The sequence below is a fragment of the Meriones unguiculatus genome, chromosome 3, assembly GCF_030254825.1.
Source record: "Meriones unguiculatus strain TT.TT164.6M chromosome 3, Bangor_MerUng_6.1, whole genome shotgun sequence".
NCBI classification, from domain to species: Eukaryota; Metazoa; Chordata; class Mammalia; order Rodentia; family Muridae; genus Meriones; species Meriones unguiculatus.
This window is the reverse complement of record NC_083351.1, coordinates 175298411-175325901: the sequence shown is the minus strand read 5'-3', so window position 1 is coordinate 175325901 and position 27491 is coordinate 175298411. Positions and strand designations below refer to the sequence as shown.

Genomic DNA, 27491 nt, shown 5'->3' with positions numbered 1-27491 from the left:
GAAACACTCCGCTGTCCTGGTACCAACGTGTCTTAGATTTACTACAGCCGTGATGAAACATTATGATGGAAGCCGGAAGGAAAGGGGTGATTTGGCTCGCATTTCACACCATTGCTCATGGCTGAAGAAAGTCAGGACTCAAACAGGACAGGAACCTGGAGGCAGGAGCAGATGCAGAGTTCATGCTGCTTACCGGCTTGTTCCTCAAGGCTTGCTCATGCGTTCTTATAGAACCCAGGACCACCAACCCAGGGATGGCTCCACCCACAATGGGCTGTGCCCTCCCACATCAATCACTAATTAAGAAAATGCTCTACAGGTTTGTCTGTTTTAGTCTTTTAGTTTTTCAAGAAAGGGTTTCTCTGTGTAGCCTTGGCTGTCCTGGACTGGCTTTGTAGACCAGGCTGGCCTCTGCCCCCCGAGTGCTAGGATTAGAGGCGTGCGCCCCCGTGCCCAGCCTATGGTTTAATCTTATGGAGACATTTTCTCCACATTTTCCCTCCTCTCAGATAACTCTAGCCTGTGTCAAGCTGACATAAGATTAGGCAGCACAGTAACCAACTCTTTTCGGATTGGATTTGAGCTCTGCTGGACAGGAGGGAACTCCTGCTTCTGAGCCTGGCTGTGAAGGCCATAGGCCCCAGGGGAGCCTACTGTCCTCGCTCTGCTAATTGGTTGCCTTGTCAAACTGCCTTTGAATACTCACCTTTCTGCAAACAGATTAAAGCTGTACCTAGGGCTGGAGAGATGGCTCAGAGGTTAAGAGCACTGGCTGTTCTTCCAGAGGTCCTGAGTTCAATTCCCAACAGCCACTTGGTGGGTCACAACTCTCTATAATGAAATCTGTTGCCCTCTTCTGGTGTACATGCAAAACACAACATTGTATACATAATAAATAAATAAATCTAAAAAGAAAAAAAAAAAAGCTGTGCCTATTCTTTTCCAGGAAAGCTTTTTACTATGCAGCACGTGGCCATTAATGCTGAGACGCGTAACTGCGCAGTGGTGGCTATCTGCACACGGCCTATACAAGACTGAGTCCTTGAGGCCCCGCCCCTTCCAGAGGGGCTTCAGCAGCTAACAGCCATGAGGCAGAGAGTCATTTTCTTTAGCGGTGTTGGCTCCGAGTACCCTCCCACTTATGCTCAAGCCAGCGATTTTTTTTCTCCTTAAAAACAGAGGTTTTAATTCTTTTTGGCCACACAGGGTATATCAGATGCGGGGGCCTCTGGGAAAGTCACGTGCAGCACTAGTAGGGCCGGGGGGACCCAGGGCAGTCCATCAAGCTGGTTTTCAGGAAGTTCAAAACCCAGAGGAGCCAGATAACGTGGTGCCTCAAGGGTCCCCCCTCAGTCCTATTCTCTTGTTCCACAGCCTCAGTTTCCTCACTGTAGCCTCCCCCATGCCTGCAGTATTTTACAGTGTTATCCCCACCCCTCACCCCCCACCCCTGCCCCTTTTCCCCGGCACTGGCAGGGATGACCACAAAACACAAAAATCCTGGGAAGGAAGGCAGGAAAGAGGGAAAGCCAGTCACAGATAGTGCTGGCCAGTCATGCCAGCCCCTCAGGAAGCAGAAGTGTAAGGATTGTGGCGAGGTCTAGGCTTGATTTCAAGCCACAAAACGACAGCCACAGTGAAAACACAGAAGATCCGCAAACCCACCCCCGATGGATAGCTCGCACCCTTGGTGTTCAGTAATCCAGGGACTCGCCCCATCATTGCTTCCGGTCCCTCTGGCTGCCTGGCCCTGTGCTCAATATTTGGGGTTTACACATTTGCCTCCGCAGACCAAAGGGCCTGGCTTTCTGGTTGGCATCTTGTGTGTGACCCATCCACAAGGGCGTGGAAGAGGTAATGAGCCGGTTGGTGACAGCCTTGGTGTCATAGATGTGTCCCTAAGGGCATGTTTGATGCTGTCATGCCCACCTGGTTGGCATACTTGTTGGCTCCCATCTTGAAGCTGATGGTGCAGTGGTCCATGGATGGCAAGGGTCCTTGGGGTCATAAAGATTTTGCCTGGGGCCACAGGCCTTCATAGCAGACTGGCCTGGAACATTTGTCGGTGCCCATCTGTAACCCAAAGACACACTGGCTGGCCTTCACGGTGGCATCAGCCTCTGGTGCTTGACCTCAGCATCCACACCGCTCTGCAGCCCTTGGCTTTGGCCTTTGCCGAGGTGAAAGGAGGGATACTTTCACCTGTGGTCTCGTTCCCAGTGGATCACACACAAAAAGAACATACGAAAGGAGGGGGACTCAAGCAGGGCTTCGGCAGCAGAGGGGAACGTAGGGCAGAAAAATAACTAACGTGAATTTATTATTTAAATATGTGAGGCTCTCAAACATTAAAAAAAAATCACCTATAAAACAAGCCGATCTCTATTGGAAGCTGAAAAAAGGAAAGTGTAGAAAGAAAGGGTGAACAGATTTTGTTGTCGGCACTGGTTGCTGGATCAGTCTCTCCTATTTTGCTTATTGGTATGTTTTGAGACAGGGTCCTCTTCTGTAGCTTACAGTGGCCTGGAACTCATGGCAATCCTCCTGCCTCAGCCTCCCTCGTGCAGAGATTAAAGGTGTTGGCGAGCATGCCCAGATTGCTTGTATATTTTAGCAAGGCTTCTGGGAAGCATTCAGAACCCATAACGAATGCTAGGAGGTAATCTTTGCTCTTAGGTGCACGAGTGTTTGAGCCAAGCAATTACTTCAAAGTAGAGAACAAGTTAGGATGCTATCTTTTCCCGTATATTCTTTCAGGATGTTTATTCGTTTATTTATTACATGCCTGCATTTAGTACCTGTATGTCACAGGGGTCAAAGGTTAAGGTAAATAATGACAGGACATGGCATTTAATACAAACTCATCTTCTGTCTAATTTCTGTAAGAACCCGTGGAGTTTTGTTTATTTTAATTTACTTCTATGGAGTTGGACTCAAGCCGTCAGGCTGTCCTGGAACTCACTGTGTAGACCAGGCTGGTCTCAGACTCAGAGATGCAGCTCCCTTGGGAGTGCAGGGATTGAAGGTGCAGCCCTCAGGCCCCATGTGTTTTTACTTATTTTCAGACTCTCAACTTGGAACTGGCTTCCAGATCTTGCCTCATTCACTAGCCCTGCAGGGCAGGCTGTTTAATCTGCTTGGTGGCCATTTCACTCAGGGTAAACAGGAGTCACAATGGCATCTCCTTGACATGGCCGCTGGGAGGACGAAGCGAGAAACGTGCAGTGCCCACGACAGGGCCCCAGGCACAGGGACACTCAGTAACTGTGCTGTTCTCACAGAACATGTGTTAAAATTTGCCATCATGCCGTCAAACCTGATACATTTCTTTTATGACAACATGTGATAATTCCCTCCTCATAATTCCAGCATCTAAGCAACTGTCGAGAATTTGTAGTTACAGTCTAAATAACGTATAATCTGGTAAACTGAGGCCAGAAAAGAAAGCTGGGAAGAGGAATAGAAGCGCTCGTCTGTGGGGCCAGTAGACGCAGGCTGCGTTATTTTGCTCCGAAGGTGGGTCGGGTGCTGTCCAGGTGACACGCCTCGAGAGATTCCATTTTCCACCTCTGCTGACTGGGATGGGCAGGTCGGTGCCCTCCAGACCTGGCTGGCCTTCTGTTTCTGCAGGTGCTGCTACCTGGGAGCTTTTGTTATTTGTTGTCCCTGCAAAGTTAAGAACAGATGGAACTTGTGACTGTCATGGTGACAGTCTGGTTCTCCGTGACCTTAAGCTACTCAGTTGTCATTCTTTAGGGGGCTACCAGAGTGAGCCACTGCTTCCTCATTTCAACTCTCTTTTCCTCTTGGTTATAAAACAGCGATCAGCAGTTCTTTCAAAGATGACAAGTGCTATAAAAAATGCAAAGAAGAATAAAAGAAACCGTTCAGCTAGAAGTAATCACCATTACCTTTCTTTCTGTTCATTTAAAAACAATGATGATAAAGGATAATAAACTATGTGAGTGTGTGTGAGTGTGTGTGTGTGTGAATTTTGATTTCTTTCTAAATACAGAAATGTTATGTGAACATGTTTTTGTTTCAACCCCAGGTGTGGGGAATCTGGTTGCTTCAGATTGTCTATAGCAGCTGTCGTCTGTCTCGTGCTCTGGCAGGGGAGTGATTTTGCCAGGTGAGGGTAGTTTATGTTTGGAATTCTTGGAACTCGTGAGAGGGTAGAAATGCCAGCGCCCTGAGAGAGGCCAGGGGTGCTCGGAAGAAGTCCCTGCTGCTACTTTTGCTGGTTGCTGAGGACTAAGATTAGACTTGTTAAATTCTAAGCAGCTGTTTAACAACTCAAAACAGCCAGAGGGGAAGAGAAAGCACTGGAGTAACGCAGCCTGCACCTGCTGCCCACACAGGCTACAGCATTCCTCTTCCCAGCTTTCTTTTCTGGCCTCAGTATACCAGTTTGTATGTTACTTAGACTGTAACTATAAATTCTCAACAGTTGTTTAGAAGTTGGCACCCCTAATCTGCAGGAAGTAGTCTGAGGAGATCTCTGTCCCCTTCCCCCTTTTATCCTTCCTTCTCTCCTCCCTCGTACGGGGGGTGGGGTGGGGAGGGATAGAACTTATAGAGTTTTAGTTATTTTAATTTACTTATATGGAGTTGAACTCAAATCATCAGGCTTGCCTGGAACTCACTATCTAGACCAGGCTGGTCTCAAACTCAGAGATCCATGTGCCTCGGGAGTGCTGGGATTATTAAAGGTGTGGCCCTTTAATCCCAGGGGGTAGGGGTTGGCGTAGGGAGGTAGGAAAAAGAACCCAATAATGTAACCAAAACCATAATATGTGTGTATGTGTGCATACATGTGTATGCTGTGTGTGTTTTCTGAGGAAGATTCAAACCGGGGCCTTTAACAGGCTAACCCTGCCCTCTACCACTGAGCTAGGCCTCCAGCCCGTCTTCTGTTTATGGTTTTAAGAGAGTTGGGAACAGTATCTTCATGCCATTTGATCTTGAATTTTTTCCCATAACTATCATAAAGTTTTTCCTTGTGAAAATGTTTACCTCTGAAATAGCCTGTAATATTTCACCATTAGTTGTGCCATAATTTACTTAGTCTCTGTTTGGACGTTGGATTCTAGGTTTCTGCTTTATAAACACAACGTCGTTATAGTTAGGAACACATTTCTTAGACACAGCACGGCTGTGGGTAAGTGTCTGCACCAAAGCACAAGCCTGCCTTCGCCAATACTTAAAGTTATTTATCAGGCAACCTCTTAGGCCCATAGTCACTGTAAGCCTGTCCCTTCGTGTTTTTTCTCCCAGAAATACTGTGTGGAGTTTCAGCCTGATGTGTGAGATCAGGAGACTGTCTTGCTTCCCTCAATACCTACAAGCAGGCAATGTTCGCCTCGTCTTATTTTTCAGTGCTGGGAAGAAAAAAAAAACCTAAGGCTGTCAGATTAGGGAAGCCTGTGCCACTGGGATAGACCCCTAGGTCTGGTGTTGATGTTTATTTGTTTGTTTGGTTTTTTCCTAGTCTTTTGCCGCTTTCCTGTGAGATATTAACTTTCTGTTTCTGAGGTTTAGCTGTTAAAAAGCTCTTGAATTAGCCCTTTTACCTTGTATACAGCCTGCCTTTTCTGTGACTGCCAATTTTGAAGTTTCTCTCTCTCTTGGAGGCTTACCTCTGCTTTGTTCTTGGGTGGGAGATGGTCTCTCTATGTAATTCTTGCTGGTCATAGCAGCTTGATGAGAGAACAGGCCGGCCTCTAACTCACAGGGCTCTGCCTGCCTTTGCCTCCAGAGTGTGGAATTAAAGGTTTCCACATTGGACCATTACCTGAGCCCTTTTTGCGCTTATAGAATTTTCTTTCTTTTTCATGTGTGTGTGTGTGTGTGTGTTTTTGCAGCTGTGCTTGCATGCACACGGAAGCCAGAGGTCAACATTGGACATCTCCCTCAGTTGCTCTCTACCTTATTTTTGAGACAAGGTCTTTCACCAAGGTGCTCACCAATTTGGCCAGAGCAGCTGGCCACTGAACTCAAGGGCTTTTCCTGTCTCTGCCTCCCCAGTGGTAGAATTTTTTTCTCTTGTGTGTGTGTGGTGGGTTGAGGCGGGGCCGGTAGAGCTGCTGTCAGGGTGTCTACTGTAGCCTGCCTTGATTTTCACCTGTGCTTCCCCTGTGTACACACATAACCAGCACGCCTCGGTTTTGTCACGGGACACGTTTGATAACTCAAGAACAAGCCACGCACAATGAGCCTCTCTCTTAAGGGAGGGGGGAGGGGTTGACAAAGCTTGCCTTGTTCCCGCTCTCTCTGTCAACACTACAAAAAGACCCTGCTGTGGTGGGAAGAGGGTGGCCGTCGATGGCTTTGGAATGTTGTTTCCAAGAACCATGGTGTCCTCGTCTCACTGCCCTCAGACCTGATTAACGTGGACGGAGAGCCTCCGTGCACTGCAGCAGAGGTGGCCCTGGCACCAAGCTCTCCGGGGAGTGCCTTTGCACAACTTCCAGGGCGTGTGTCTCAAAGCAGACCTAAGTCTCCGGAGGAAAACGAGAGCCGTCTTGAATTATGTTGGGAGAGAAACGAGTTTCCACATGTTTTATGAGACACCAGCAAGTGCTTAATGCCATTTCATTCTCGCAGGGGTTTAATCACCAGCTTCAGACACAGTTCCTCAGAGAAGTCACAGAAGAAGAAGAAGAAAAGGCCAATTGAGAGTCCCCTGAAATGATCTCGAGCCTCTACGACATTTTCCAGGCTGGCCTCGCTTCACTCTCACATCTGAAATGCCTCGTGAAACGCCGTGGGGCGGGGCTCCGTCACAGCTGTCTTTGTTTTCCCCCTGGCTTAGCCGTTCAGACTTCACAGCATTGCATCCCGGCAGCCCTGCTGGATTTGGAGAAACTACCGCCTTGGCATCTGGCCTGCTTCCCGAGAACACGATGCGATGTTGTCAGCACGGGCCAGTCCTAACCCTTGACGGGATGTTTGCCTCATTCCGGGCGCTTGAACACTCGGCGTAGGGAGAAGAGAACGGAAAGCACTGCTTGCCGGCACCTTGCTGCGTTCCCAGCCTGAGCGCGCCGCCCTTCCCATGTCACTTGGTCAGACTGGGGTGAGGGACGCGCTGGGCCAACAGCAGCCGCACGGATTCGCCACGTGCGACTCGGTTGCAGCGTTAGGAAACGTGTCTGGACGGACCTGCTCCTCTGCTCCCTGCGTTGCCGCTGTCTGAGACGAGCCGAGCGCGGACAGCGCGAGCAACTCCACCTGCCCTGCCCGCAGCATGGAGGAAGAGCGGCCCGGGGGACTGGAGGGCCATGGCAACCTGAAGCTTGTCTTCACGGTGGCTTCGGCGGTGATGGTGGGCCTGGTCATGTTCTCTTTCGGATGTTCTGCGGAAATCCGGAAGCTCTGGCTACACCTCAGGAGACCCTGGGGCATCGCGGTGGGATTGCTCTGCCAGTTTGGCCTCATGCCTCTCACGGCCTATCTGCTGGCCGTCGGCTTCAGCCTGAAACCCATCCAAGTCATCGCTGTCCTCATCCTGGGGTGCTGCCCCGGGGGCACCGTCTCCAACATCCTCACCTTCTGGGTTGATGGAGATATGGATCTCAGGTAAGTCACAGCAGGGAAGCGCTGCGGGGTTCTCTGGGAGTCAGGGTCACATCTGTGCTTTAAAAACAAAAAACAAAACAAAACAATCTTGCAATCTCTGGGTAGCCCTGGGTGGGAAGTAATACTAGGATCACGGAGTCTGTCTGGGCACCAGACTCTCTCTGCTGCCATTAGCTTCTGCTTTCTCGGGAGCCTTCTCTATCCTGAGTCGTGGGGCTTGGTTTGAGGGAAGCAACAATTTCCCAGGACATCACCAAAACTCCCACACAGCTAATGATAGCAATAGTGGTGGTGGCGAGAGACAGGGTCAGATCAGATTGAAGGCTGGTGGCCGAGAGAGACAGGGTCAGATCAGATTGAAGGCCTTTTCCTTTTCTTTTTGTCTCTTTGTGCCCACATCACTCTCAGCAGGTGTCTCCGGGAGATCCTTCTTGTGAAACAGAACGACTTCAGGAAGGCCTTCACGGCATCTGACAGGCATGGTTGGCTTGAATTGGGAGCACTGTGGAGCTCCCAGGATGACGAACTGTCCGCTTGCCTTAGCCTCCCTGAGGTTTAAACTAGAGCTTATTTCTATTTATGGGGTAGATGAATACTCCAACAGAAATTAAGCTTTATTATTTATTGACACCTTAATAAAGGTAAATGTACCACGTAATTTTGGGGTGAAATGTTTTGGTGGGAAATGGCATATTTGAAGAAAGCATAGATGAGTCAGTATTGGGAGGAAATGGAGGGTTAAAAACAACGGGTTTTCTAGATTTTTTTTCTTATAAATGCATTTTTACATCCTGCCCAGAGAAAACGCTCCATATAAATTTAAATCTTTGCATTTGAGGTTTACTCCATGATGAATGAATGAATGAATGAATGAATCAGCGAGTCAGCACCGATGACTAAAACGTGGGAGCTGACCTCAGCGAGGTCAGCCTCAGGTTTGGTTGCTGGTTCTCTCGCACACGCTGAGAACATTTAGTGTGTTGGACAGCTCTCACCATACACGGGGGCACGGCACACCTACGAGGTGTGCCCTTTCGTCGCTGACGTCTGAGACTTGAGGTCGTTCTGGGTAGTTTTGTGTCTGCACTCACCTGTCACAACTGGAACTTCAGTGGAGCGAGTGCCCATTATCGCTCCTCTGTCAGCAGTGAGACCCGGGTCCTGAGGGTTTCCGGAAAGAAGGGACAGTACTGTTCATGGGCACGGTGTACGTCTCGGCTTCGCCTTCTCTCCTGGGCTCTCATAATTGCCTGCATTTTCAGTATTCTGAGAGAATGAGTCAGGCTGGTTAAGGAGCCCAAAAAAGCAGAACAGGGCTCACAGCGGAATTCACATCTGGTTTACATCAGTTTGTAACTTGGGGAATTTTTTCCATGACACTTGGCAACACAACTGCATGGTCCTATGAGCAGAGGCCTCTCGCTGTGTTTTGAAACACTTCTGTTCTGGGAAAGAGACTATCATTACCAACACCCCTGATACAGCAGCATTGTCACAGAAACACCCACGAACAGCATGTGTGGAAGAGGAAGTCCATGTTGTTTCTTATCGCCAGCCCTATCACTTTATTTATTTTGCTTTTGTCGTATTGGGACAAGGTCTAGCATGGCCCAGGGTTGCTTTGAGGTTCTAATCCTTTTGACTCCCCAGTGGGTTCCCGGGTGCTGGGATTACAGGCTCACACCACCAGGACTGGCACCAACTCCTCAATCAGCTTTTTTTTGTCGTTTTCTTTTCTGGGTTTTGTTTTGTGACAGGGTTTCTCTGTGTAACCCTGGCTGTCCTTGAACTCACTTTGCAGACTAGGCTGGCCTTGAACTCAGAGATAGCTCTGTTTCTACAGTGCTGGGGATTAAAGGCTTGCCACCGTCACAACTGGCTTAATCAGCTTTTAAACTTACAATAAGTGAATTCTTTTCTAACTTTCTTTCTTTTTTTATAACGTGTGTGGCTGTTTACTTGTACATATGTCTCTGTACCGCGTGCATGCCTGGTTGTAGATGAGGCCACAAGAGGTCATCAAATCCCCTGGAACTGGAGTTAGAGATGGCTGTGAGCCACCCCATGGGGGCTAGGGATGGAACCTGGGACTTCTGGAAGAACAGCCAGTGCTCTCACCACTGAGCCAGCCCTTAGCCTCAGAGCTTAAATGTCGCTCAAAGTCACTTGTCTGAGAATACAAACACCTGTGCATGTGTGACGCAGAGCCAGACACACAGTAGGCATGCAGCGAAGGTTGGCTGCTTCCCCCTCTCCTTGGCAAGCACTCCACCCCTGAGCGGCCTCATCCTGTGCTTTTCCTTTCCCTAAATTTCGATTTTGAGTCTCACAAACACAAACAGTACGAAACAAATTGTAAGCCGTGAAAGAATATTTGCTTTTTCTGTTTTTGAGATAGGGTCGTTCAGTGTTGCCCAGGCTAGCCTCAATCTCAGTATGTAGCCTAGGCTGGCACTGAGCTCATAGCAATCTTTACGGAGATGAAATTTTTTTTCTTGTGTGTTTTGTTTTGTTTTGAGACGGGGTGTGCTTGTGTAGCCCTGGCTGTCCTGGAACTCATTCTGTAGACCAAACTGACCTTGAACTCAGAGATACTCCTGCCTCTGCCTCCAGAGGGTTTGGATTAAAGGCCTGTGCCACCGCCACCGGGCTCTAGAGGTGAAATTTTAAAGTAGGTACTAAAAGTTGGATTTAATTTTGTTTTAAAAGACTTTTATTTATTTTTTATATGGTATTGTGCCTACATGTATGACTGCCTGCCAGAAGAGGGCACCATAGATCATTCTAGATGGTTGTGAGCCACCATGTAGTCACTGGGAATTGAACTCGGGACCTCTGGAGGAGCAGGCAGTACTCTTAACCTCCAAGCCATCTCTCCAGCCCCTAAGAGCTGGATTTTAAATTTTATGGATAACAGGCTAATTAATGCTTTAATCTCAGAAGCAGTATCCAGCACATTGCTTCACAATAACCAACAAAAATCACGTTGTATAAAGCTCAGTGGCCAGGTGTGGACAGTCATTCTGTCCACAGTGCTGGAGGAAATCTAAGTGTGCTTAATCTTACATCTTTGTTTTACAAATGGGGAAACTGGGGCAAAGCTCCTGGAGATGATCCCTAGCGTAGTTTTGTGGCTTTCACTCTGCTTTGTTCGTGTGGCTTTTCGTGTGTCCATCTTAAGGGGGTGTTCCAGACTTGAGCAGGTGTCTACACGCTGAGCATGGCAATGCCAGCTGCCCTCCTAGGCCCCTGGCCTCCTCACCGTAGTCTTTGTCTCTCGGCCTGCTCTCCCCTCCTTCCTTCCTCCGTTCCCTCAGCCTACTAAGGCCCCATCCTCTTGCTGAACCTCCACTGTTCTGGCTTCCTCTTCTCCTCCTCGGTGGCTTCCTCAGGTTAGGCCCTAGTGAATCCTTTCATGGCCATTACTTGTAACTTCACCAGAGTTCTCTCCACATACAGTCTCTCTGTTATCAGCTCGTAGTAGATCAATAAAGCAGACTCTAACTGTAGGCTTTTTAAAAATTTTTTACAGTGAACTTAATTGATAGTGTTTGGCGTTTGAGAAAGTAGGGCTTCCTAAGCCCCTGCCCTTTTTCTGGGGTTCTGGGATGGAAACTGGGAGGGGAGATGCTTGCTGTTTTGGAGGCTGAGTTGGGCTGAGCACTTTCTCTTCTGTTCACGTGCTCGCTGGCATCGGGTTGCCCAGGGCTTGGAGGCCATGAGGCCCGTGAGGTATACCACATAGTTACTGGTGCCAGATTCCTTGTCATACCAGCAAAGGAGTTTGACAAAATGGCTGTCGAGGGTGATGCAGAAGTCGTCATGGATGACTTTGACCAAGGGGACCTGCCTGTCTGATGGAACAGGGAGCCTTGCTCATGACCTTGAGTTTCGTCACAAACATGGGAATGTAAGCCGACAGGGCAGAGATGAGTCTTTTGGCTCCATCCTTTGTGGCGGGGGGGGGGGGTGTGTGACCTTCTCCATGGTGATGAAGACACCAGGGGACTCCACAACATGTTCAGTACCAGCATCGCTCCATTTGATGCTGGAAGATGGAGATGGTTTTCCCATGGATGACAGAGTTCCTGCTTCCAGCCTTGACTGTGCCGTTGACCTCGCTGTGTGTGGACTCATATGGAAACGTGTAGACCCTGGGGTCGAGGTCAGTGAAGGGGTCACTGATGGCAACAATATCCATTTTGCCAGGTTTAAGACAGTCCTGGTGACCGGGAGCCAAGTACGGCCAAGTCAGTTCCCTCTGACCTTTACCCACGGTGTCTCTGTTGAGACTGGCATGACGTGAAATGTGGCTGACCCTGGAAAGAGGAGGAGCAGAGAGTCTGGCTTCCATCCCTGCAATCAGAAATTATAATCCTTCCAGCCGAGGACTGTGTCATAGGTACACAGTTTCGTAGCGCTCACTGAATCCATCAGCTTCCCCAGGTCTCCAGGTTTATTTCCCACGAATTCCTTAGATGCAAGTGGCCTCCAGCCAGAATGAATTATTCACTGTTCACTAAACACACCCTGGTTTTCTCACTACTTGCCCATGCTCTTCACATACCCTTCACTGTCAGCTGGGTAGATCTGTCTGCTCCAGTCATGGTATGAATCTCTTTAATCATTCTGGAGAGAAATGGACTGATAGATACAAAAAGCTTAGATATCATGTGCCAGGGCCCTCCTGAGCAGCCAAGCTGTTCTTTGCTGGGCCCTTTTCGGTGGTGGTATGGGGGGGGAGGGCTAGCTGGATGTGAGCTGACCTTGGATGGCTTCAGCTGGAAGACGACTTCGTTATTGTCTACAGGTGCTCTCTCTGTGTGTATGTGTGTGTGCATATGTCTATCTCTTCGTCTCTGTCAGTCAGTAGTCAGTCAGTCTGTCTGCATCTCTGTGAACAGTGGGGCTCATTCGCCCCTCCATGGGCTGGACTAGAAAGCTGTGTTGCGAGAACACGGATGAGGCCCTGGCAACACTTTCTGCAGTATGCTCTCCTTTCGATTAACAGATCCCTGCCTTCGAGGGGTAAACGGCAGGGTAGTGCCCCCTGCATGGCAGCAGGATACAGCAGCGACTGGCAGAGAAGCTTGGGCAGGCTAGGAAAAGTATCTTTGCTGCAATGTCTTCACTTTTGTTTTTTATGTGTGTGCGTGTGTGTGTGTGTGTGTGTGTGTGTGTGTGTGTGTGTAAGTGTAGCTTTGACTCTTGCCTGGCGCAATTCACCAACTGATCTTTCATCTACAAGGCAGGCAATAGGGCGCCATGTCTGCTCAAGTTGCTGAGCACCTTGGAGCGGCTGATCTCACTGCACCTCAGTGTCTACGTGTGCTTTGCTTTGTTGTGAGGTAGAATCTCATGTAGCTCAGGCTGGCCTCAGACTCGATTTACAGCTAAAGATGTCTTTACATTCGTAATCTTCCTGCTTCTCCCTCCCAAATGCTATTATCACAGCCATGGACCACCAGGCCTGGCTCTCCGCTCCCATATTGATAGAGGACTCTGGGCTTCTCTTTTATCTTGAGACAGGGTTTCTCTGTGTAGCCCTGGCTGTCCAGGAAGTCACTGTCTAGACCAGGATGGCCTCAGACTCACAAAGACCCACCTGTCTCTGCCTCCCGAGTGCTGGGATTAAAGGCGTGTGCTACCACTGCCCAGCTCTCTTTTATCTTTGAAACATTATGAAACACACACAATAAAATGTACCATTGGAGCAATATAAGTGGCACTAGGGACATTCACATAGTTACATACCATTCTGCTTGTGTCTCATGTTTGGCCCCTGGGAGGTCTTACATGACTCACGTGTATTTGTCATTTGGGGTCTGGCTACCTAAGCCGTGTGGGCTCACCCTCCTCAGAGATTCTCTCAGAATTCCATTTCTGATGCCGAGTGCTGTTCCATCATGTGGGTCCCACTTTCCCTGTTCACTCCTCGGAGGCCATTGGGTGGTTTCTCCTGTCTGTTTCTTGTTTTGTGACAGGTATGTACCCTGGCTGGCCTGGAGCTCAGTATGGCAATCAGGCTGTCCTCATCCCCATTGCCTCCGGCTTCCTGAATGCCGGGTTACCAGCGTGTGCCACCTTTGGATTACTGTAAATAATGGGGCATGGCATTATCTGTGAGCCAGCTTGGAGGAGAACTCAAGGGTAGATGTGAGCGGTGGCTCTACAAGCACCACAGAAAATAGATGAGAAAGGAACTTGAATACCCAAGTTCCTCCTTCCCCCGCCCTACTTTTCCTTTTTGAGATAGTCTGACTGTGCATACCTCTGGCTGTCCCAAACTCACCACGGAGACCAGGCTGGCCTCAAACTCATGAAGCTCTTGCCTCTGCCTTCTGAGTGCCCTACCCTGATTTTAATATTGCATCTGACTCTGTCTGATGGGGCTGCCCATTTGCCCTCTGTCCCATAATGCTAAATATGGAACTTTTGAGTCACCTGTTGGGAGGACTTGCAACTGTACCTCTTGACAGCCTCACTTACCAGAGGCGTCAATTTCTTGAGGGTAATTGTTTGCGTGTGCTCCGTGCCAGCGTGGTCCGTGCCAGCCCGGTCCGTGCCAGCCTGGTGGAGGCAAGGGCCCCGATAAACACGAGTGACACAGTGAAAACGTTGCCTACCCCGGAAATGAAAGCTGTTTATTAATGCAGCTCCAGACAGCTCACACCGCCTACTGGTACCAGTGGCGAGGTGTCCGTTGAGGCTGTATGCATGTGCCATTCCATCAGGAAGGATTCTGAACACGCGTGGTGGTATCTGCGTAGTTCCCTGGCCAACTCCGACCAGTGAAGTTTTCTTGTGCTTCCTTCCATTTTTCTATTTATTTATTTTGAGACAGATCTCATGTAGCTGAGGCTGGCATTAAACTTGAAACAGCAAAGGAGGACCTTGAACTTCCGATCCTCCTCTCCGCCCTTTAGAGTTCTGTGACCACAGGAGCGCAGCTGCCATGCCTGGTTCTTTTCTCTCACCAGAAGCTCTTGGCCCCTGGAGAGAGCTGAGAAACCACTCATGATTCTTCAGGTCTGATTCAGCCTTTGGCACTTTGGGATTTTGGAGAGAGAGAGCTGAGATTGAACCTATGCTAGTTACTTTTTTTTTTTTTTTAAGGCTATGACAAAATACCAGACAGAAGCAACTTAAAGGAGAAAAACTTGGTTGTAGCTCACAGTGTCAGAGATTTCAGCCCTTCATTGCAGGGAAGGCATGGCGGCAGGAACATGAGGGCATGGGGCAGAGGCTGTACAGATGGGTAGGAACCTGACATGGGTGTAAGATTTTTAGAGGCCTTCCCTAGGAGGCTATCTCTGTCTGCCTTCTTTTCTCAGGCAGGATCTTGTAGCCCAGGCTGGTCTAGGCTATGTAATCAAATATGACCTTGAACTTCTGACCTTCCCTTCTCTACCTCCCAAATGTGGAGATTCCAGGTACATGAAACCACGCCTGTTTTCGCCCAGTGCTGGGGATCAAACCCAGGACTTCTCGAATGCTAGGTGTACACTGCTGACTGAGGTACATCCCAGCCCAGACCTCCTCTTTCAGAGGCTCCACAGCATTTAACTTAGTGCTGCAAGCTGGGGACAGAATGTTCAAAACACAGCCCAATGGAGGGTCATTCTAGGTTCAAATGACACCGTAATGTCTTCGCTATCAGGGTAGAACGAACATTGCAAGGTTATTGTAAAAGTGAGAAGTGAAAAGATACATGACAGTTTGGGGCACCCAGCAAGCAGCACTGCATAAATGCTCGCCATCCCGATGGGAGGCGGCGCAGGGGGGCACCTCTGTGTGGGTATGGAGAATCAGGCTGTGACCGCTCCTCCGACGGTTTCCACAGAGGTGGCACACTGGTGTCCATTCGGCTAACCGGACTGTTGCCTCTCTTATGCAGGAACGGTTTCGAGAGCTGGAGTTCCTACTTGCACAGGCTGGAAATTAACCTTTGAAAGACTTCAGCCCCCAATGCAGGATGTTACCCACCGCCTGGTGGTGGAATGTGGGCCTGACTGTCCTCACGGGGAGGGAGTTCAGGATCTGCCTGTTTGCCCAGTCGGGCTGGACCCGTCCCATTCTCTGCAATAGCTGCGGATGGTGTCATTCTTTCCGGTGCGAGTGGATTCTTGTTCTATTGAAGTCAGAGAACGCCGGCAGTTCCCACCGTGTGGACAGTGAGGGACGCAGCTCGCCACATCCCCTGTTCACGCCACACTGGAATTTCTTGGCAGGCACGGGAAGGCGAGGCTTCTCTCCGGCTTGGCTGGTGTGTTGGCAGTTGGCAGAGCCCCAGGTCCTCTCTCGCCCTCTGCAAGCATCAAACTAAATGGACAATGGGATCGGGTGATCCCGTGGAGCTTGGGGACAACAACCTCGGGGAACAGGCTTTCACAACCAGGGAGACACCGAGGCTTGGCTCTGTAGTGAGGAATCTCACCCTTTTGTTTTTGGGGCTGACAGTGCGGGGGCGGGGTGCAGCATTCCGCACCCCACGCTTCAAGATTACAGTGATGCAGTGTGGAATTCCTTCCAGGACTCTGTAAAGAGAGAGCCAAGGCATACAGCATTGGTCAAGTATTTGGGAAAGTTCCTTAAGAACCGTCTCTATGGGAACAGAGAGTGTGGCAAAATGCTGGTCTTTCTCTAGCTTAGCAGGAAGACATTGTTTTTTGTGTTTTGCTTCTGGTGTTGGATGACCCCAGAGCCTACTCAGAAAATGATAAAATGGTTTTAGGTCTTATATGGAGTGAAAGATATGCAGGATTTTTTTTTTTTTAGAAGAAAAAGTTTGAAAAGGAAAATGTATGTGGAAATATTAAGCCTATATATATTTTTTAAGGATACAATTTAATTAAAACAGTCTGGTATTTGATTAGGAAAAACCAAAATTACACACCAATGAGTTGTTTGAAAATAAATTGAATAAATTTGGGCATTTAATTAATACGGGATAAAGGAGCCGCTTCAGTTTAGTGAGAAAAGTGTATGCATGCACTTGCCTTTCAAATCAAAATAGTTTCATGTCCTATACCATCTAAAATATAAACTTAAATGAGTTAAAATTATAAACATAGACTATCAAGCCATAAAGAAATGAAATATAGAGGTGATGTCTAGACGCCCCAGAATGGAGGACAACAAGGACGAGAAGCTTCGACGCCATCAAAGACCAACAGCTCTTTACTGTTTTGTCTGTTTGTTTTTTGAGACAGGGTCTCACTGTGTGGCGTTGACTGGCCTGGAACTCAGCATGTAGACCAGGCTAGCCTCACTCTTCCAGAGACCCTCCTGCCTCTGCCTCCTGAGTGCTGGGATAAAGGACTGTGCCCTCACATTTGGCCCACAACTAGGTCGCCACAGCAAGGACCAGGTTGTCTGTCTCTCATCCCCTCCTAAGTCCTTTCCTTTCACTTTCAGCATCAGCATGACAACCTGCTCCACCGTGGCCGCCCTGGGAATGATGCCCCTCTGCCTTTACCTCTACACCCGGACCTGGACACTTGCACAGAACCTCACCATCCCCTATCAGAGCATAGGTCAGTTCCGGGCTCGTGCGATTGAGTAGAACCGGCCGTGGCGATGGGGCCAATGGCAGATAAGGACAAGCCCCTGCATGTGCTTTTCCGCATCGCCTGAACCGGCCCTATCACCTTCTGCTTCTGGTCCCACTCCGTACACCTTCTGGCTCGGAGGGGTTGAGTAGCCCGGTGAAGACCATGGAGCGTAGAGCTGACACACTCACTCAGGCGTCGTGCCTCAGGGCACGTGCCTTTTGCTGGTGTGGTGAACCACCCGAGGCCCGTTCTCTCTGAAGAGGCGAAGTTTATTGAGCCCACAGTGTGTCTCCCACCATGTGACTCACAGTGGCCACACAGCACGTTTTTCCGGGCGCCCTCACTGGCTAGACAGGGAACGGAAGTTGCTGGGAAGGAATGAGTCGTTGGGGGGAGAGGGGACATTGTCTGATGGCTTTTGTTTCTTTTCAGGGATTACCCTCGTGTCCCTGATTGTTCCCGTGGCCTTCGGCGTCTACGTGAATCATAGGTGGCCAAAGCGAGCGAAAGTCATCCTTAAGGTCAGCAACCTCTCCCCCGCGCAGCACTCACCAGATGCAGAGACCAAAAGGCAGAACCAATGGGCTGTCCCGGCCCAGCCCTCTCCTGCCCTCTGGCTGGGAGCCCTGCTCTGTCACTCCCCTTGACACACCCCGGTTGGTGGCACCCTGGGAAACGTGATGCTCCTCGTGACAGAAACGCTAGGGCCTGCCATGGGCTGAGATGGCCAGGAGCTGTCCCTCCCTAGGCTGGGCACCTGTAAGGCTCCCCCCAGCAGTGAGCACAGTGGCGCCCCAGTGCTGGGGAGCATGGCGGTTTCCTAGCACGGGATGAAGGGCCATCTCGCCGGGCATCCCCAGGCACACAGCACTATAGTTGTCATTGGCACACACAGCAAGGGCTGCTGACCTCGTGAGGGACGCTGTGTGAATGAGATCATCCCCCAGGTGCAGAGGGGCGGCCAGGGAAAGGCGGGAACCCACACGTCCTGCCGCCCCTTGCTTTGCCAGGCTGTCATCTGCTTGAGAAACAAGTGCCAGACGACTTTTAAAGTCTCCTCAAAAGACACAAGGCTGTGCCTTTTCCTTCAAAGCTGAAAAGGGATCTCAGCTGCATTTTACATCTATAAGGAAATGAGCGTTAGGCGGTTACTTGGAGGTTCGGCCAAAGCGTCAGCTGGGGCTGTATGTGGTCTGGTCCAGCCGAAGCTCACGCCGCCTCTACGGGCTGCCTTCCCAGATGAGCAGCGAAGACGGGAGAGGGCAGGCGAGGGAGGCTGTGTGTGCGTGGGGCGGAGTGTACGTGGCTTGCACACTCAAGTTCTCTCTTTCTGGGCTGGACTCATGGGACGAGGCCCTTTCCTTCCCACACTTGTCACTGTCACTTTAAAAAGAGAACATTCCCCCCAGAGGGAAATGTTTCCCGAACGAGAGGACAGTGTGATTATGGAAACTGTCAAGTACTTTGTCGTTCATTATTTTTCTTCAAAGGGGCATTAAACGGCGACAACAATTAAAAAGCCTTTCTGCGGGCTTGTCCATGGAGAAGCCAGGGACATCTTCTGTATGTCAGTTTGGTTATCTGGAGAGAACAGGCTTCAAAGCTCCAGTCTTGACTCAGGCACGGAAGCACTTGCACTCCCAGTACTCGGGGCACGGAGGCAGGAGGATATCTCCACTACATACCAATCCCCGCCTGGGCCACGTGAGACTCTACTTACTGTCCTCCTGTCACCAAACAAATTCCTTCAGCATTTCTCCTGGATTGATGTTAAAATATATTAAGTAATACCCATGAACCAGAGCCCAGCGTTTAAGCATTGCTTGTTTTTATTTCTTTTGAGGCCAACGCTCACTGTGGAGCACAGGCTAGCCTCAGGCTCACGGCCCTGCTGCTGCTTCAGCTTCACAAATAGCTAAGAGTAGGCAGTGGGGACAGGCCTGATACAGTGTATCCGTTTGGGTTTCACACACTTTCCAGGTAACTCGCTTCTGAAGGCTTGCTCACGTTGACATTGCTTTTGATAGAGGAAGAGAGATTTTGACAGCGAGAGCTTTGGAGAGAGATTTCGACAGTGAGGGTTTTGTGTGGGTCCTCACTTCCTCACAGGGCTGGAGCCTGTGTGTGTGTGTGTGTGTGTGTGTGTGTGTCCCTGATTTACACCCACCCTCCACTCTATGATACATTTCTTGTTTTATTTCTATACGAGTAACTTTTGCATAATTGTGGCAGCATGCCCGACCTAAGCAACTTAAAAGGAGGAAGCTGGCTGGCAGTTGTGTCACTCAATCTGTGTTCACAGGGCTCTGTGTTCTGGGCCTGTTTGAGGCAGGACATGACTGATGCAGCAGTGTGTGACACAGAAAGCTGGTCACTTCCCAGCAGACAGCTGCAGAGAGGAAGACAGGCCAGGGCCAGGAACAAAACCCTCCCAGGGACCTGCACCCCAGGTGACCTATTTAGCCAGTCCTTGCTTCCTTAAGTTTTCAGGACCTTTTAAAATAGTGCTACCAGCCGGCTGCCTGAGCTTTAACACAGGAACATGCACGGGAGGCTTCCTATTCAAACCATAATAATTTGTTTCCATTTTCTTTAGTACTCCAGGGGCCCCTTTGGGTCTGCATCATTTCAAGTCAAGGCTGATATTGTAACTAAGGTCATCTTCCACCAATGGAGTCTGCTGTCTCCGAGACTGATAAGAGCTTGCTAAGATCCAAATTGCTCTAAGCATTCTGTGATCTCAACTATAGAATGTTTTGGATCTATGTATGTGTGTATGTGTGAATGTATGTATGAGTCTATCTATCTATCTATCTATCTATCTATCTATCTATCTATCTATCATCATCATCATCTATCATCTATCTATCTATCTACTTGAGACAGAGCAGGTGAGGTTTTTGTATGTAGCTCAGGTTGTCTTGGACCCAGGCTGGCCTAGCACTTGGGTCCTCCTGCCTTTATCTCCCGAGTGCTGGGGTTCTAGAGATGGGCCACAGCTCCCAGCCAGATATTGTTCTCATTAATCGCAAAAATAAGATACAGTATTCATGTGAGAGAAAACAGAGTATTTCCCTTCTTGTGTTAGCTCAGACTGTCTAGTGGAAACCAGTACGTTTTTGTTTTGGTTGAGAGGAGCAGGGTTCTAAGTCGTAGGTTGTGACTGGGGTCTCAGAGGGTGACCGTGGGGTCGAATGTCAGGACAGACCATGAAGAGTAAGTTACCAGAAAGGGGGTTTGCTGTTTGGGGTTGTTGGCTGCTGCTGTCATTTTCCCTCCTGAGGTGACAGGCTTGGCCCAGTGTGTGAGCTGGCAATAAGAGGTGGGTGGGGCCTGCTACAAGGTAATCATGGTGTGAAGGTGTCCCTTCTGGAAGGCATGAGTGTAGGCCTGAGGGCCTGGGCCAACTCCTGTGAGGATGAATTGTCCCTTCATCTTGTCGGTCACACCAGACTGTAAATACTGTGGTGACAGGACACCAGGCCCAAGTTCTGAAGGCATCCAAGAAGCCTCGATCATGGCCTTGGGTCATTAGAGTCCTTCCTGGACCACAGGACCTGAGTCATTACCTTCAGCATCTAATTAGCTTTAATTGTCAGCTTGGCACAGTCTAGCGTTATCTGAGAAGCCTCAGGTGAGGAATTTCCTGGATCAGACTGGCCTTTGGGGGTGTCTGTGGGGTTAGTCTTCTTGATTGATGCGGGGGGGGGGGGAGGGTGTCCAGACCACCATGGGCAGCACCAGCCCTGGGCTTTATAAGAAAGCTAGCTGAGCTGGGAGAGAGGGCTTTAGGAGTCCAGCTCCTGAGAGGCCCCATGTGCTCCAGGAGCTGGCCCTGTCACTGTCCCTACACTGGCAGCTCTAGCTGGACCTTGTGGGCGAAAAGAAAGAGAATGAATGAAACTGAGAAGGAAAAGTGGTAGGTTATAGGGGAGAACTGAAAATGGGATGGATTTGATTAAAGCTCATTGTAGGCAGGCACAGCATTCCCAATAAATACAAGGTGAGTTAAAACTTATCTTAAAGTCTTCAACAGTTCCCATGAAAGATTATTATTATAAACGTGTAATATATATATATATATATAATGTATATTTACAAATATGTATTTAAAAAGGAAAGGAAAGAAAGCTAGCTAAGCATGAGGCTGAGAGCAAGCTAGCAAGCAGTGTTTTTCTGTGATTCCTGTCCCCAATTCTTGCCCTGACTTCCTTCAGTAGTGGCCTAGGACCTGGAGGTATGAGCCAAATAAGCTCTTCTCTCTTCTGTGTGGCTTTTGGTTAGGGTGGTTTATCACAGTAAGCGAGAGGAAACTAGGATGTACCTGTACCAAGGTAGCTGCTCTGGACACCTGGTGTTATTTCTATTATTTATTATTTCCTACTCACATGTACTAAGTTTGGATAGGCTTTGCACCATTTCACACTGCGCCTGCTCAGGGACAACTCATGTGTTATCTTACTCTTAGTTGTTGATCTGCTTTGCTGTCGTTTTGCCTGCGCAGCCGGAGCAGGACCTGTGGGATTCAGCACCCACCGCATGTGATTTCAGGAACTCGCTGGGCATTGTGGGGGCACATTCCCAGCGCTCAGGGAAGGGAGGCGACTTTAACAGGAATTCGAGGTGACAGCCTCTGAATTCTAGAAGTCTACTGTCTAAACCTTTACCCTGTGCCGAGCTTAGCATCACGGAAGAGCCTCCATGTTGCTCACGTGCCCGCCTTGTTGCCTTGCTGTAGGTCGGGGCCGCTGCTGGTGGCGTTCTCCTTCTGGTGGTGGCAGTTACCAGTGTGGTCCTGGCAAGGGCATGGAATCTCCCTGACGTCACTCTCCTGATCATCAGCTTCATTTTTCCTTTGGTCGGCCATGTCATGGGCTTCCTGCTGGCATTCCTCACCCACCAGTCTTGGCAAAGGTACAGTTACACAACCTATAAGTGCCTTTAAGTTACATAAGGTGTGCGTGCCTGCCTTCGTTTGCATGTGTGGTGCGCATGTGCTCAGGACACTCAGCAGGAAGAGGGCGAGGAGCTTGTGGTAGCCAAAGCCACACAGATGGGGTTTGTCCTTGCGAGGGCTACTGTCGCTGTGATCAGACACCTTGACCAACACCAACTTGGAGAAAACAGGGTTTATTTGGCTTACATTTCCACATCACTGTTCATCACCAAAGGAAGTCAGGACAGGAACTCACACAGGGCAGGAGCCTCGAGGCAGGAGCTGATGCAGAGGCCATGGAGGGTGCTGCTTCCTGGTTGCCTCCCCATGGCTTGCTCAGCCTGCTTTCTCATAGAACCCAGGCCACCAGCCCAGGGATGGCTCCACCCACCATGGGCGGGGCCCTCCCGCAACAATCACCAATTGGAAAAATACCTCACAGGCCTGCTTACAGCCAGATCTTCTGGAGGCATTTTCTCAATTGAGACGCCCTCCCTTCAGATAATTCTAGCTTGTATAAAACTAGTTGTCACAGAGTTATAATTTATGAAGCTGGGATTAGGGCTTTGGTATGTCTTGCTGATTTCTGAATGGTTCAAGGCCAGCCAGGACTATACCGCAAGAGCCTGCCCCAACTATGAAACTGAGAAGGGTGGTGTGTGAATTCCATGGATCAATGGGAGGAATGAGCTTATCTTGCTCAATACAGAAATCATCGTAGGACTTGAGTGACTTTCAGGAGATTAAATCCTTATTCACTGTGCCAGGTTTTTAAGGAACTACTAGTTAGGCATAATACTTAAAGGGAATTTGTCTTTTTAAATATTACCATCTGGATTGCTGCAGACATTTATAAAAGTTGTACATCATTTAAATGGATACCATCCCACATTTCCCTGAGATGATTGTGCTCACAAAATAAAGACGGGAAATGACGAGAGGAGCTGGAGTAAACTTTCTAAGAGCCAATAGTGTGTTGTGCCAAGAGTCTTATTTGTGCTTATGGTTATTAACAAGGCCCTTTTACTTTGCTTGAGAACAGGATCTTGCTACCAGTGCTGGTGGCCTTGGACTCTGTCCACCTGCCTGAGCCTCTTGAGTGATGGGATTAAAGTTGTGTTGTGCCTGCACTCTGAGGCAATCTGTTCTAGAGTTAGCTCTATCAGATATACACACAGATACTGATATAATTGCAGTGCCAATTATGAAGGCAAAAGCGGAAATCATGTAAATATCTAACAATAGACACATGTTTAATTATGAAGCGTTCGTGTGATGGGTAGGAAGCATCAATCTCAGGATGTCGGACAACACTCCTGAGTGAATTTTTAGTTTAAAATTTTTTATTTCTACACTGTGTGTGTGTTGGGGAACAGAACAAAGAATATGGAAAAGTACTGGAAGAAATGGGCAATTTTCACCGGGGAAGTTTAGGCTGATTTCAATTCCTTTGTGTCTCCTGGGTGTTGTTTTTAACGAAATCTCAAACGTTCAATTTACCAACAAGACTTGGGAGCCAGGTGCTGAGGTGAAAGCCAGGTGCTGAGGTGAAAGCCAGGTGCTGAGGTGAAAGCTCAGAGAGGCAGAGGAAGCTGACGTTCCTCCTCGGCCATGTCCCAGAAGGAAGGCTCTTTCCCCACATTCTCAAAAAAAAACCCTCACACTCAACATCCCTCCCTTCTACTTCCTGTGTGTCTCTCTCTCCATCCTCCTTTCTTTTTACTCTATTGGTTTTTTTTTTCCTGTGTTCACTTCTTGTCAACTGGTTGCTTGCTCTACCTCTTGACCTAGGGTTGACTTTAATCCTGCTCACATAACTCAAGCAGAAAGCTTTGGATTAAAGGTGTGTGCTAGGGCTGAGCCACACCACAACAAGAAACAGGTTTTTCCAGTAAGCAATACAATCTCAGGGTTCACTCCTGGGAATATTTTCTGTTTTTCAGTAAGTGGATTTATTTTTAAATCTAGAGAGTGGCTGGAAAGTGGCTGGATTCTAAGGGCTGGGCTGGGCAGGCTTAGGGTGCTCCTAAGCTGCTCCCATTCCACCTGGAGAACATGGGACATTGCACAAGCACTGGGCGAGGCCCTACCTTGTCCATCCGGCTTCCTTCTTGTTGCAACTTGACAGGCGGCTATGACTATTCCACCAGTGGTCAAGTCCTTCTGAGAGGATCAGGAACATAACCAAGTTCCTAGAGGTAGAAAGTGGTTCAGTTTGCATTTGAACCTGGGTTTGTCTCCAAGGTCAGTAGTTAGGAGCATAGATTGTTGAGCGATGCAGACTGGGGACTGTATCTCCAGAGCAAGGAAGAATTCCTATGACAAGGTATCAGCTGTTCAGGCTTCCTCATGTCTCATAGCCAGACAAAGATGAGGCCAGAGGGAATTGCAGTTTCTCTGTGAATGGTCCAGGTTGAGCTAGGAAGTTTGCAGGAAGGATGCTTGGCATGACGGTAGGAGAAATGCAATGTGGCATGGAGCTTGCCATCCAGGAGTTTCCTTCTTGCACATTGCACCCCCTGTTGGCTCCATGTGGAATCCCAGATCCAGCCCAAGCACCGTAACCTCTCACTTCATGCATGAAGCCTTCAAGTTCCTAATAGACTGGAGCCAAAGGCAAATGCTTAGCCCAACGTCCAACTCCTGCCACTGCTTCCTTTTTCACTCATTTTTGGCTTCATTTCATATTCTGCAATAAAAAAAGCAGCAGATGTAAAAAAAAAAAAATAGAAAGTTTATTTCTGAACCTTTTCACTGAAAGCCACTTTTCTGGCAGCTGTTTCTCATCTGGAGGTTTTGGGGCTTTTTAGTTTGTTCAGTTTCACACCTCTGACTCAGTTTCCTATTCTCCTTTCCTCCAGTCCTCTTCCGCATACGGACTGGCTCGCAGCACAAGACGCACCTCCTGAGGAAGCCACGCTCATGCCTGTGCCTTCGACTTTCCTTGTTGGCACTCCCGCTCACACCTGTGCCTGTGCCTTCCCTTGCTGGCACTCTCCGATGCTGGTCACTGCGTTTCCGCAGCTTCTGGCCTCTCCAATGCTTCTGGGAGCCACTTCTGTCAATTGGCTGAGATTCTATAGCATCTTCTGGCCCTGACCATTGTTGCACATGGTTCTCTGGTGTGTGTCCTGTCCTTTCTCCTCTATCCCTCGGCCAGGGTTCTTGAGGTCCTCTTCCAGGGGCATCCTTGCCATGTATATGAGGACCCCAGTACTAACCGTCAATGAACAAATCCTTCTAACTGCCTGAGCCTGTAGCTTATGTTTGTCGTTATTTGAACGAACACTCAAGGATGGTTCTTTTTTGCTGGTTTGCAGCTCTTGAATCTTTTTCACTCCCAGATGCAGGACGATTTCCATTGAGACGGGAGCTCAGAACATCCAGCTGTGCATTGCCATGCTGCAGCTGTCCTTCACGGCCGAGGACCTGGTCCAGCTGTTTAACTTCGCGTTGGCCTACGGACTCTTCCAAGTGCTGCACGGGCTGCTCATGGTCGCAGGTGATCAATTCCCTCTGCACACCAGTAACCGATTTCTCAACGTCTTCAAGCCAACTTTGCACGTGCTGCTCTTGTGATATGTTTTTAGCCTGATACATTTGGGGATCATAAAAAATAAAGCCAGGACACTGTGATGTGGTGGGTGTTTCACAGAAAATGCTTAAAAGGCCACTTCAGTGAGATCTTATCACCAGAAGCAAATCACTTTACAGACCCATCTCTGGAGCTTTTTACGTCCCGTCTCACACTCAGAGCCTCACGCTTTCCCAAATGCTCAGTTACTTCCGTGATGCAGAGACTAAAACTTGGGCTGGGTGGCTGCAAAGCGTTTTTCAAATACAAACCATAGCACACATGCATAAGTGTAGACACAGTAACATTTATGCACACCTGTACGTACACATGCTACTCTCCTATCTGCTTAGCCAAATATGTATTACTCTGGAGGTAAATCCTCATGTACGGAAGGTAAATTACAAGAAGGTGTGATCACACATACGTACACATACATTTCTTTATATCGATCTTGGGGGGGGGGCACAGCATGACGGTGAGGTGGTGAGGAAGGCAGGGCAGCCGGGGGCAGGAGCAGAACGTTTCATGCACGCAGGGGCCTCCGCATTCTATCCTACCTGCTGAGGTAGACCGCTCGTACATATTTCATCTGCGCACCGGAAGCAGCGAGAGAAAGCACAGGAAGCCAAGCCATACAAACCCTCCGTAAACAGCGCCCCGCACCGGGCCCCAAATATACAAACCCATGAGGTTGTGGGGCACATTCTCATGCAAACCACCACATACACGGATTATCACCCACGGTCGGTGTAGAAAGGATGATGTAAGGAACAGCCGGGCCTGGGGGTCTCCTGTGGGTATGGGAAATATTTCTAGCAGAGCAAACGTTTGGTTCTGAGATCCAAAGTTTTGGAGAGACGTCATGCTGAGCGGCTTTGCAGCTACGTGCTAGCGCTCCTGCAAGTACGAGGCACAGCGAGCACCTCCCAAGCTGAGGGCTCGAGATCTGGTGAAGGAATCGCAGTTCTGGAGAGAAAGAACCACACGCCGCCCCTCCACAGCCTTCTCTTCTCCCTTCTTTCCCCGTGTTCCCACACGTACAAGAACCTCCTCCCAAGCGTGGGGGAGCGTGCAGCGACCCTCAACTGCCCCCTTTGCCAACGTGGTTTTTAACCCTGTCTGTCTTTATACCTAGCATATCAGGCCTACAAGAGGTGGCAGAAGAGCAAAGCCGGGAGGCAGCCCCCGGGGCGGCCGGAGGCCTGCGGTGACAAGAACCCCGGGGAGACCAGTGTTTTCCTGGAGGAAGGTGACGGCGCGGGCGTAGCCCTGGGGCCGCTGAGCTGAGCACCCGGCTTCCTTCCCGTGGATGGTGGGGGCCGAGGTGGACCGCAGTGAGCAGCAGGCGCCTCCCCGCGGAGCTGGCCTCCCGCTGTGGATTTTAACTCCAACTGCAGGACAGAGCGTCCCCGCCACCTCCCGACTTCCGGCAGACGCTTTGGAGCACTAGGGAAGAGAAGATGAGCTTCCACGACGGGACTCCCAAGCGATGAAGCATCCTTTAATAATTTCGAGGACGCGTGTAATGCCAGCGGGCTGGTTCCTTCTCCCGAGAGGGACAGATACGCGCCTGCCCAAAACGAGGGATGTGTGCGCATGCGCAGCCCCCGGGTCGCCTGTGCACCAAACCACCTGAAAAGCCTGGAGCCTGTGTCCTGGGTGCTCTGCCAGTCGATCGCCGACGGCTTCAGAGCATCTTAACACATCCTCGATACCTACCTCACTCTTTAGAACGGCGGCTGCACCCACGGGCGGCGTTCTACAGGACTGTAACTTATTCAGCTGCTCCGGATTACTGCGTCCTTTCGACCTGTGAAACATCTCATTAAAGTCGTGATTTTAA

The 27491-nt window shown here is 49.4% G+C and overlaps 1 protein-coding gene and 1 pseudogene across 2 annotated transcripts; one reads left to right on the top strand and one right to left on the bottom strand.

Annotated features, from left to right (window-relative positions):
- Window positions 1-1612: 1612 nt before the first annotated feature.
- Window positions 1613-7251, bottom strand: LOC132652915 (calponin-2-like; annotated as a pseudogene).
- On the top strand, window positions 6333-27491 carry Slc10a6 (solute carrier family 10 member 6). Of its 2 annotated transcripts, none has more exons than XM_060381049.1 (6): window positions 6333-7581; window positions 16999-17117; window positions 17568-17656; window positions 21874-22049; window positions 24933-25193; window positions 25416-25553. In XM_060381049.1, exons 1-5 carry the CDS (start codon window positions 7250-7252, stop codon window positions 25168-25170), a joined length of 954 nt encoding a protein of 317 aa, XP_060237032.1. In that variant the 5' UTR covers window positions 6333-7249; the 3' UTR covers window positions 25171-25193; window positions 25416-25553. The 2 variants fall into 2 exon arrangements, with proteins under 2 accessions (XP_060237032.1, XP_021513155.2); XM_021657480.2 differs by lacking the exon at window positions 24933-25193 and adding an exon at window positions 26784-27491 and having other exon boundaries at window positions 6334-7581; window positions 25416-25573.

Bases quoted from the DNA above. Each gene is read 5' to 3' on its own strand.
- Slc10a6 (XM_021657480.2), top strand. From the start codon at position 7,250: ATGGAGGAAGAGCGGCCCGGGGGACTGGAGGGCCATGGCAACCTGAAG. The intron at 22,050-25,415 runs GTACAGTTACAC...TTTCACTCCCAG, and splicing joins ACCCACCAGTCTTGGCAAAG to ATGCAGGACGATTTCCATTG. The intron at 25,574-26,783 runs GTGATCAATTCC...CTTTATACCTAG, and splicing joins CGGGCTGCTCATGGTCGCAG to CATATCAGGCCTACAAGAGG.